Raw genomic sequence first — 11246 nt, 5'->3', positions numbered from 1 at the left:
CCAAAATACATCGTGGTTATGTTGCCTCCTGGCTTGCCCGAGTCCTAAAGCTGCCTTTGCATGGCTCAGGGCTGGCAACAAACCGACCATGGCTTGCTTAAAGCGAAAACCAAACGTGGCTTACATCTATGACAATCTCAGGAGAAACCATGGTTTGATCAATCGTAACTAATTGATTAAGCCACCATTTGGCTGAGTTCGTGCAAATCTGGAAAACTCCCCTTGGCTAGGAACTGTGTTGGCTTGCATAAACCATAGTTTGTGTGGCAAAAATGGCCCAAAAAGCTGCCAATCGATTCTTCCCTGCATTGAAGTTGCAGCGGGAACGAAACAAGCAACTTGTGACCAGTCCTCACACTTATGACGGTTGCGCCATCCCCATGGTCATGTGATCAAAAATCAGGCGCTTGGAAATTCATTCACCACAGTGGCAACATCCTCGGGTCACTGTCGGGTGACTTTGGCTGGCTTCCCCTAATGGAGGGCAGCCAGATTCATTTTAATGTATGTAGTGATCCACTTAACAACCTCGGGGGGGGGGGGGGAAGAGGATGTACCTTGCAGATGACCGTCACTCCGTCAAAGACCTTGGAATACTCCTATTAAATTATCTAAGTGCAAAAACCCACTGCAACATCATCGCCCCAAAGGCTTCAAGAGTTGTTAATCTAATCTTGCGTAGCTTCTTCTCCAGAAATCTGATACTACTAACCAGAGCATACAAAACTTTCGCCAGACCAATCCTTGAATACAGCTCATCTGTCTGGAACCCACGCCGCATTTCGGACATAAATACATTAGAAAACATCCAGAGATACTTTCCGAGAAGAGCCCTCCACTCGCAACAGAATACTCTACACCACTAGAGTTACAATCCTGGGTTTAGAAAGCTTAGAACTACGTCGCCTTAAACACGACCTAAGCATAGCTCATAAAATCATCTGCTACGTCGTCCTTCCTGTCAAGGATTACTTCAGCTTCAACCACAACAATACACGAGCACACAACAGATTCAAACTCAAAGTAAACCGCCTCAAACTTGACTGTAGAAAATACAACTTTGGCAACAGAGTGGTTAATGCCTGGAACTCACTACCTGACTGAGTTTTCGTCACCAAACCCCGAAAACTTTACCCTTAGACTGTCCACTGTTGACCTCACCCAATTCCTTTAAATTTATTTATTTATTTATTTTTATAAACCCACAATATAAGGAGTGGATAGAAAAAGAATTGAAGATTTTTTTTGAGATAAATAGAAATTCAGAAACTTCCCCTCAAAACTTATGGGATACAGCGAAGGCGTACTTCAGAGGATTAACAATTTCTTATACAGCGAAGGTAAATAAAGAAAAAAAGCTACAATATGAACAATTAATGACAGAGTTAAAACAATTAGAGGTGCTCTCGCAACAAAATGGTAAAAATAAATAAATTAAGGGAAAGATAGAATTGCAAAGGCATAAAATTAAACTTATAGAACAAAAACAGTTAGCTTTAAAAGATTAAAAAGGCCAAACAACATTACTTTGAACATGCGAATAAACCAGGAAGATGGCTTGCATATAAGTTAAGGAAATATAGACAATCAAAAATAATCAAAGAGTTAGTAGATGAAAATGGAATGGTTAAACATAATATAGAGGAGAAGGCAAAAATAGTACAAGAATTTTATAAAGAATTATATAAAAAAGAGGATACCAATGAAGATGAGACTTTTAATTACTTAGAATCCCTAGAATTACCACAATTAACCGAAGAACAACAAGAAAATCTAGATAGTCCAATAACAATTGAAGAATTGCAATTAATTATCGTCAGCAAGGGGTGTGCATAAGTGCACCAGTGTGCTTACCGTCCCTCTCCAATCGTTCCCTCTTATCAGTAGCCATCTCATTTATATAAACAATGTTATATCTATGTACATTACAAATACGTACTTGAATGAATGAATAATAAATAAATGAATAAACTGGAGTGCAACTCACTTAAAAATTGCCTTGCTTAGAAATGCTGTGGAAAATTTTGGACGTCCAAAGCCCGATTCCCGTCTTGCACCAAGCCGCAAAGGTTGGGGACTAACTGACCTCCCGAGACCCTCTTGGATACTTCCAGCATTGTTCTCTTTATATCACCCAAATCTGGTGTGAAATCACTCCAGCATAAAGCTAGGAACTGAGTGGTGCGGTGGCGGTGAGTTTGATCCTAGGTAGAGGCAGATATTTCTATCTGTGGGCACAATGAGAATATTATCTGCTGAACAAAACCCTGCTGTGGCAACAGGAAAGGCAATGGGCCACTAAAAAACACTCTGCCATCTCCATTGAGTTGCCCGGACAGGGTGTCCGGGGGGAAAGCATTTTGAAATTCCCTGACATTTCCCTGTAACTTGCGATCTAGTTAAGCCACGGTTGTAGATGACATCATACCAAATGGCCACGCCATGGAGAAATATCGATAAAGCAAGTTGTTGCCACAGTTATGCTCATTTTTGCTTGACTCCGCCAGGCAGAGCGATCTGGTTTTGTTTTTTTTAACATGATTTTTCCCTGACTTTTCATCCTTTTAATACAGTTTGGGGTTTTTTCCCCAATTTATTCCATTTTTTTCATGAATTCCCTGATATTCGAATATCTCCGGGACCGCCTTCTGCCGCGCGAATCCCAGCGACCGGTTAGGTCCCACAGAGTTGGCCTTCTCCGGGTCCCGTCGACTAAACAATGTCATTTGGCGGGACCCAGGAGAAGAGCCTTCTCTGTGGCGGCCCCCACCCTCTGGAACCAGGTCCCCCCAGATATCAGAGTTGCTCCCCACCCTCCTTGCCTTTCGCAAGCTCCTTAAAACCCACCTCTGTCATCAGGCATGGGGGAATTGAAATTTTTTTCCCCTTCCCCCTAGGCTTATAGAATTTATACATGGTATGCTTGTTTGTATGATTGGTCTCTTAAATTGGGTTTTTTAAGATTATTTTTTAATATTAGATTTGTTACATTGTCTTCTTTATTGTTGTTAGCCGCCCCGAGTCTTCGGAGAGGGGCGACATACAAATCTAATAAATAAATAAATGAATAAACAAACAAACAAACAAACAAACAAATAAATAAATAAATATTTTCCAAATCCTACACGGGAAGAAACCCGAATATACCAAGACCGTCATATGTATATATATATTTGTTTTCGTAGATTTTCACGGGTACAGGTATGACGGTCTTGGTATATTCGGGTTTCTTCCCGTGTAGGATTTGGAAATTTCTGGCGACATTTCGACGAGGTCCCACTCGTCATCTTCAGGCTGGTGTTTCTGTCCTTGTTCTAAGGCGAACACTAAGGCAAAATCTACGAAAACAATGCCCCCACCCTCTCCACATAGCCTAAGCCCAGATGGGGAAGGCCCTCCGCATGTTCTCAGAAACCCTCTTTCCATCATGAAACAGGAGACAAGACACCGGAAGGAAAATACAGAGGCCTTTTTTTTTTATTTACAGGGCGAGGAACGTTTTGGGGGGGGAAACGAAAACGAAAACCCAACTCCGTTAACAGAAACACGGCAATGAGGGGCTCAGTTCTGGGCAGGTGGGTCCAAATTACGTGGACTTGAGCCCTGAGAAGATGGGGAGGAGAGGAAACCCCCTCGTTAAGGAGGGTGTGTGTGTCCCAGAACCGTTTCTAAGGAACAGAAAGACGGCGGGCTCCCACTTTCCGCGAACGGGGCGCCCTGAACAGTTAAAGCACATGCCACAAAGGGTGTGTGTTTGTGAAAGGGGGGGGGGGGGACAGGATGGCGGGGGCTCCGTAATAAATAAATTTACAAAATAGCTTCTTTTTTTCCGTTTTATGTCTCTTCCCACCCACCGACCCACCCTGCATTTCTTGTAACACTGACGGTAAAAATAATACTAAAAACACAAAAGCGAGACCACTTCGGGCAGGAGGGGAGGGGCAGGCAGCCCCCTCCTCAATTAAACGAACCCCCCCCAATGAATCGGGGAGAGGGTGGAAGGGAAAGGAGTGGGCGGGGCGACCAGAGGGGGCGTTGTCCTTCACAGGGTGGGCGGGGCATAACTGGACCCACCCGCAATTCTGCGACCGACACTGGGCACCAAAAAAATAGACGTTTACGGGGGCGAAGACCCAGATTTGAGGGGGGGGGGGGCGGGAGGAAAGAGATTGAGGGCGTATAGGTTCCTATGCGTGGGGGGAGTCTGAGCCCCTAGACATGTGCAAAGTGCAGAGCTGGAACCGGGCATCCCCCTCCTCTCAATTTCTTCAGAGAAGAGAGCAAGACAACTACCAAGGGTCGAACGGGACCCCCACCCTCCCATCCCCTGGTGTCCCAAAGGGCCCAGGGGTGCTGGTCACAGCCTAGGGAGCCCGGCTGAGCCCCCTCCTCATATTTGGTATCAGCTCCAGTTTCATCCTTGGTTTTGTTTCCTGTTTTGTCCCAGGTAGCAGCAGCAGCAGCAGCAACAGGAGAGATGATTTTGGGGGTGGGGGGGTGTTTGTCAGCCGCAGCCCCCTCTCTCGCTAGCATTCCAGGTTGGCTCCGAAACTCTTCCGGCAATCGATGGCCTTGGTGGTGAGGGGCTGGGCCCTCTGTTGCCTGAGGGGCTCCTTCCCCATGCTGCTGGCCAGCTTCGAAAAAGCCGATTTGTACTTCTTGTCAAATTCAGCTATGGAGGAAGAGAGAGGGAGGGAGGGAGAGAGGGAGGGGAGAGAGAGAGGGGAGAGAAAGAGAGGAAGGGAGGGGGGAAGGAGGAGGGAAGGAGGGAGGGTGAGGGAGAAAGAGGGAGGGTGGGTGAGGGAGGAAGAGAGGGGGAGAGAAAGAGGAAGAGAGAGATTGTAGAGAGAGAAAGAGGGAAGAAGAGAGGATGGGAGAGAAAGAGGGAGGGTGGGGAGAGGGAGGGAGGGAAATAGAGGGAGGGGGAGAGGGAGGGAGGGAGAGAGGTGGAAGGAAGGAGGGTAGAGAAAGGGAGGGTGGGTGGGGGAAGGAGGGAGGGAGGAAGAGAGGATGGGAGAAAGAAAGAGGGAAGGAGAAAGAGGAGAGGGAGGGAGAGGGGAAGGAGGGAGGGGAGAGAAAGAGAGGAAGGGAGGGGGGAAGGAGGAGGGAAGGAGGGAGGGTGAGGGAGAAAGAGGGAGGATGGGTGGGTGAGGGAGGAAGAGAGGGGGAGAGAAAGAGGAAGAGAGAGAGATGGTAGAGAGAGAAAGAGAGGGAAGAAGAGAGGATGGGAGAGAGAGAGAAAGAGGGAGGGTGGGGAGAGAGAGGGAAAGAGAGGGAGGGAGGGAGGGGGAGAGGGAGGGAGGGAGAGATGGAAGGAAGGAGGGTAGAGAAAGGGAGGGTGGGTGGGGGAAGGAGAGAGGAAGAGGGGGAAGGGAGGAGGAAGGAGGGAGGGAAGAAAAGAGGATGGGAGAAAGAGAAAGAGGGAGGGTGGGGAGAGGGAGGGAGAGACGGGGGGGGAGAGAAAGAGGAAATGTAGGGGTGGGAGGGAGGAAGAGGGAGGGGAGAGAAAGGGAGATGGGGTGTTCCATTTAGGGACCATTCAAAGTTACTACAGCCCCGAATAGCCGTCTTTTGGACTCATGGCAAATGGGCTCTTCATTTGTGAAGGCTGCTAGTCCTCAAAGTTAAATAGACCTTTTTATGGTACACAATGAGCACAGCAAGGTCTATTAGTCCTCATAGTGAGAGAGCTGCCCCTCCCCCGGGCACAGGTAAGGATCTAGTCCACAAGGTGGAAAATTCTGACGGGCGGTACTTTCCCTTCTTTTATAAAGCAAAGGGTTTAATGCTTGCGAGGAGCACCCTGGGCACAGCCAAGGTGCTAGTCCTCAAGTAGACAGCTTGACCAAAACCCCCCAAAGACTCTAGTGGAACCATCCTCCTTCCAACCCTCCAGTATATAGGGAATTGTCTGCCCTCCAACCCAGTTGTCCATGTCCCTCCAACTTCTTACCAATGTCCACACGATCCCGGCCCAGAGCGGCTATTTTCAGGAAGAGAAATTCTCGATAAACACTCCTGAAACAAAGAGCAAAGACGCAGCCGTTGTCCACGTGGGCAGAGATGCATAGAGACATAGAAGATTGACAGCAGAAAAAGACCTCCTGGTCCACCTAGTCTGCCCTTATACTATTTCCTGTATTTTATCTTAGGATGGATCTATGTTGATCCCAGGCATGTTTACATTCAGTCCCTGTGGAAGTTTGTTCCAAGCATCTACGACTCTTTCAGTCAAATAATATTTTCTCACGTGGCTTCTGATCTTTCCCCCAACTAACCTCAAATGGTGCCCCCCCCCCTTGTTCTCGGCTTCACTTCCTTATTAAAAACACTTCCCTCCTGAACCTTATTTAACCCTTTGACATATTTAAATGTTTTGATCGTGTCCCCCCTTTCCCTTCTGTCCTCCAGACTCTACAGATGGAGTTCATGAAGTCTTTCCTGATACGTTTTATGCTTAAGACCTTCCACCATTCTTGTAGCCCGTCTTTGGACCCGTTCAATTTTGTCCATATCTTTTTGTAGGTGAGGTCTCCAGAACTGAACACAGTATTATTCCAAATGGGGTCTCACCAGCGCTCTATACAGCAGGATCACAATCTCCCTCTTCCTGCTTGTTATACCTCTAGCTATGCAGCCAAGCATTCTACTTGCTTTCCCTACCGCCTGACCGCACTGTTCACCCGTTTTGAGACTGTCAGAAATCACCATCCCTAAATCCTTCTCTTCAGACGTTTCTGCTATCACAGAACTGCCAATACAATACTCAGATTGAGGATTCCTTTTCCCCAAGAGCATTATTTACAGTTGGAAACATTGAACTGCAGTTTCCATTGCTTTGGCCACTTATCTAGTAAAGCTAAATCATTTGCCATGTTACAGACGCCTCCAGGAATATCAACCCTATTGCACATTTTAGAGTCATCGGCAAATAGGCAAACCTTCCCTACCAAACCTTCCCCTATGTCACTCACAAACATAATGGCACAGAACAGGGATTGGGCGGCTAATAATAATAATAATAATAATAATAATAATAATAATAATAATATAATAATAATATTAATAATAATAATAATAATAATAATAATAATAATAATAATAATAATATAACCATCGGAATTGACAAAATCTCCACCTGTCAATTGCAAAAGGCCGCTTTACTGGGATCGGCAAACATAATTTGCCGCTACATCACGCAGTCCTAGGTGCTTGGGAAGCACCTGACCTGGTGATGAAATACGAAATCCAGCATAGTGATCTCGTTTGCTGTGTTGTATTGACATAATATTATAATATTATTGTTATTATAAAGAGGGGCAGCATACAAGTCTAATAAATATTATTATTATTATTATTATTATTATTATTATTATTATTATTATTTATTAGACTTGTATGCAGCCCCTATCTGAAGGGGCTGCATATTTAATTTAATTAATAGTTATAGAAACAGAAACATAGAAGACTGACGGCAGAAAAAGACCTCCTGGTCCATCTAGTCTGCCCTTATACTATTTCCTGTATTTTATCTTACAATGGACAGTATCCATTAAAGGAGGCTGGAAATTCAGTCACTGTGGATTTACCAACCACATCTGCTGGAAGTTTGTTCCAAGGATCTACTACTCTTTCAGTAAAATAATATTTTCTCACGTTGCTTTTTGATCTTTCCCCCAACTAACTTCAGATTGTGTCCCCTTGTTCTTGTGTTCACTTTCCTATTAAAAACACTTCCCTCCTGAACCTTATTTAACCCTTTAATATATTTAAATGTTTCGATCATGTCCCCCCTTTTCCTCCTGTCCTCCAGACTATACAGACTGAGTCCATGAAGTCTTTCCTGATACGTTTTATGCTTCAGACCTTCCACCATTCTTGTAGCCCGTCTTTAGACCCGTTCAATTTTGTCAATATCTTTTTGTAGGTGAGGTCTCCAGAACTGAACACAGTATTCCAAATGTGGTCTCACCAGCGCTCTATATAAGGGGATCACAATCTCCCTCTTCCTGCTTGTGATACCTCTAGCTATGCAGCCAAGCATCCTACTTGCTTTTCCTACCGCCCGACCACACTGCTCACCCATTTTGAGACTGTCAGAAATCACTACCCCCTAAATCCTTCTGTTCTGAAGTTTTTGCTATTTAATTTAAATAAAATAAAACTAATTCCTTAAAGGTGGCTGGAGATTCTGCCTTCGATTTCACGCCTTCTTCACCCCCACACATCCCGCTAATCGACTCTGTTTTGGGGCAAGGGGGCTGTAGAGCCTCACCTCTGGAGCAGGCCGGAATTGGCGTAGCCTGCCACCTTCTCTACGAAGAGGGCAATGGCTTTGTGGACATCCCCCAGGCCCAGATATCGGATGACCTCTTCCAGGAAGGAGAGCGAGAACGGGTGGTTATGCTTCCGGCAATTTTGCAGCCGCGTGGAGATCTGGCCTGGGGAAGGAAGAAGGCTGGCATAAGGATTTGGAAGGCCCCCTCCGTCCACACACAAGGAACGGACAACGGCACCAAGGCCCGTCTCTTGTCTATTACACCCAGCCAAATCCGACGTCATTTTGGCGACCATCGTGGGACGTTTTGCATGCCAGAAGGGTCCGTGGACGTTGACCCAGAAGGAGTCCAATCAATCCACCGCCATCGAAAAGGACCTGGCGCCAAGGTTCAACGGAAACGTCCTGGCACGTACCGTGCAGCCTCCAGAGAATGTAGAGAGGGGGAAAGCTGTCTGGATCCGAACTCAGCACATCCCAGAGCAATCGTACGTGGACGAAAGGGCCCTCCGGAGCCGACGCCTGGGATATTAAAAAAAAGGAAGCGGAAAGGATGAGTTTCTGAACCTTGGGAACTTTTTCCCAGTTTGAAATTTTTATTTTTTTTCTCCACCTTAAAAACATATACATATACAGTGTTCCCTCGATTTTCGCGGGTTCGAACTTCGCGGAACGTCTATACCAGTGTTTTTCAACCAGTGTGCCGTGAGACATGGTCAGGTGTGCCGCGAAGAAGGAAACTCAGGTTCCGGTCTCGCAACTTTTTGCTGAGAGAGAGAGTGAGAGAGAGAGAGAAAGAAAGAGAGTGAGAGAGAGAGAGAGAGAAAGAAAAGAGAGAAAGAGAGAGAAAGCAAGAGAGAGAGAGAAAGCAAGAGAGAAAGAGAGAGAAAAGGAGAGGAAGGGAGAGAGAGAGAGAGAAATGAGCAAAAAGGGGAGGAAAAAAGAGAAATGAGAAAATGATTGAGACAGAGAATGAGAGGAAAGAGAGAGAAACAAAAGAGAGAGAGAGAAGTGACTCTTGATTTAAAGCATATGATAAAAGCACCCAAAAGAATAAGAGAAAAAATCCAGCCCTCACCTGTTTTTGGAAATGGTTCAAGAGTGTGTACACATACACACATACACATACAAGGGTGGGGAGGAGACAGGGATGGAAAAAGAGAGGAGAGTGTCTTAGGATGTCATTTTGTGTCCTTTTGGTTGGTGGTGTGCCCCAGGATTTTGTAAATGTAAAAAATGTGCCGCGGCTCAAAAAAGGTCGAAAATCACTGGTCTATACCATGGTTTTTCAGAAATCTTAATTAAAAAATACTTTGTGGTTTTTTCCCCTTATACCATGGGTTTTCCCCGCCCGATGACGTCATATGTCATTGCCAAACTTTCGTCTGCCTTTAAAAAACATTTTTTAAAAATAAACTTTAATAAATAAACATGGTGAGTAATAATCTAAATGGTTGCTAAGGGAATGGGAAATTGTAATTTAGGGGGTTTAAAGTGTTAAGGGAAGGCTTGGGATACTGTTCATGGCCAAAAATGGTGTATTTACTTCCGCATCTCTACTTCGCGGAAATTCGACTTTTGCGGGTGGTCTCGGAACGCATCCCCCGCGAAAATCGAGGGAACACTGTATAACCACATATATATGCCTTCGATGAATAACAGAGTCTCTTATATCAAGATTAATAAAATATCCTAAATCACGTTTCAAGTCAGTAATTATTCGGTCCGTCTTAAAAAAAAAACTAAAAAAAGAAAAAAAACTTTCTCTAAAAAAGACTGAAATATGGTTCAAGTCGGTAATTTTAATCTAAAAAGCGTCCGACTATGCTATTTTTCTTTATCGAATGCTGCCTCCTTTTCTCTTTTTGCCAACCGGGTTCTCTCAAATCATATTTATTTATTCATTCATTCATTCATTTATTGGATTTGTATGCCGCCCCTCTCCGTAGACTCGAATATTAGACTCGAATATTTCCCATTCCTTTATCTCTTTTACATTGAATTTCCATTAAATATTTTGTCCATTTTTATTTTTAAAACCACTCATAAAGTTTCCCCCCCCAAATTTTATAAAACTCTGAATTGTCTTTAATTCTCATTGTAAACCTATTCATTTCTGCACAGTCCATAACCTTCCGACCTTAGGAACTTTTAAGCCAGTTGGACTTCAATTCCCAGAATTCCCCAGCCTGCCTCACAGGAAATACTCGGTGTTGACAATCCACCTGCCTTAAAAAGTTCCCAAGGTGGGAGAAACACTGATGGAAGGGTTTGAAATCCACCAGATTCTGGTTTAAGAATTTATCCTCAGGATGCTGGTTCTGTTTTGAGTAGAATGTGTGGCAAGGGACCCCCTTAAGGTCATCCAGTCCAACCCCTTGCCTCCTGCAAAAAAAGCCCTGCTCAAAGAGTTGGCTTGTTTTATTTATTTAATTAATTTATTTATTTATTGGATTTGTATGCCGCCCCTCTCCGCAGACTCGGGGCGGCTAACAACAGCAATAAAACAGCATATAATAATAATAATCCAATATTAAAACAGTTAGAAACCCTTATTATAAAAACCAAACATACCTACAGACATATCATGCATAAAATTGTAAAGGCCTAGGGGGAAAGAGAATCTCAATTCCCCCATGCCTGGCGGCAGAGGTGGGTTTAAGCAGCTTACGAAAGGCAAGGAGGGTGGGGGCAATTCTAATCTCTGGGGGGAGGTGGTTCCAGAGGGCCGGGGCCACCACAGAGAAGGCTCTTTCCCTGGGTTGACGGGACCCGGAGAAGACCCAGTCTGTGGGACCTAACTGGTCGCTGGGTTTTGTGCAGCAGAAGGCGGTCCCTGAGATAATCTGGTCCGGTGCCATGATTTTTTTCAAAAATCCCACCCCCTCCCGCCACCACCGAGAAGGACCTACATCCCAATTCTCTTTTCTTCTGGGATGTTCTTGAGAATTCCTCACCTCCCTCGCAG

The 11246-nt window shown here is 45.0% G+C and overlaps 1 protein-coding gene across 4 annotated transcripts in view; it reads right to left on the bottom strand.

Annotated features, from left to right (window-relative positions):
- Nucleotides 1–3454: 3454 nt before the first annotated feature.
- The window catches only part of DENND4B (DENN domain containing 4B), a 45263-nt gene continuing 37471 nt past the window's right edge, over nt 3455–11246 (bottom strand). For all 4 annotated transcript variants that reach the window (XM_070766778.1, XM_070766780.1, XM_070766781.1 and 1 more), the window contains exons 25-28: nt 8695–8800; nt 8276–8441; nt 5954–6018; nt 3455–4672 (exon numbers count right to left, since the gene is read on the bottom strand). In XM_070766778.1, the coding sequence (XP_070622879.1) occupies nt 4527–4672; nt 5954–6018; nt 8276–8441; nt 8695–8800 (483 nt within the window). In that variant the 3' untranslated portion in view covers nt 3455–4526. The remainder of the gene's footprint in view (nt 4673–5953; nt 6019–8275; nt 8442–8694; nt 8801–11246) is intronic.

This window comes from Erythrolamprus reginae, chromosome 13 (assembly GCF_031021105.1).
Source record: "Erythrolamprus reginae isolate rEryReg1 chromosome 13, rEryReg1.hap1, whole genome shotgun sequence".
Classification (NCBI taxonomy): Eukaryota; Metazoa; Chordata; class Lepidosauria; order Squamata; family Dipsadidae; genus Erythrolamprus; species Erythrolamprus reginae.
This window is presented reverse-complemented; position numbering and strand designations above follow the sequence as displayed.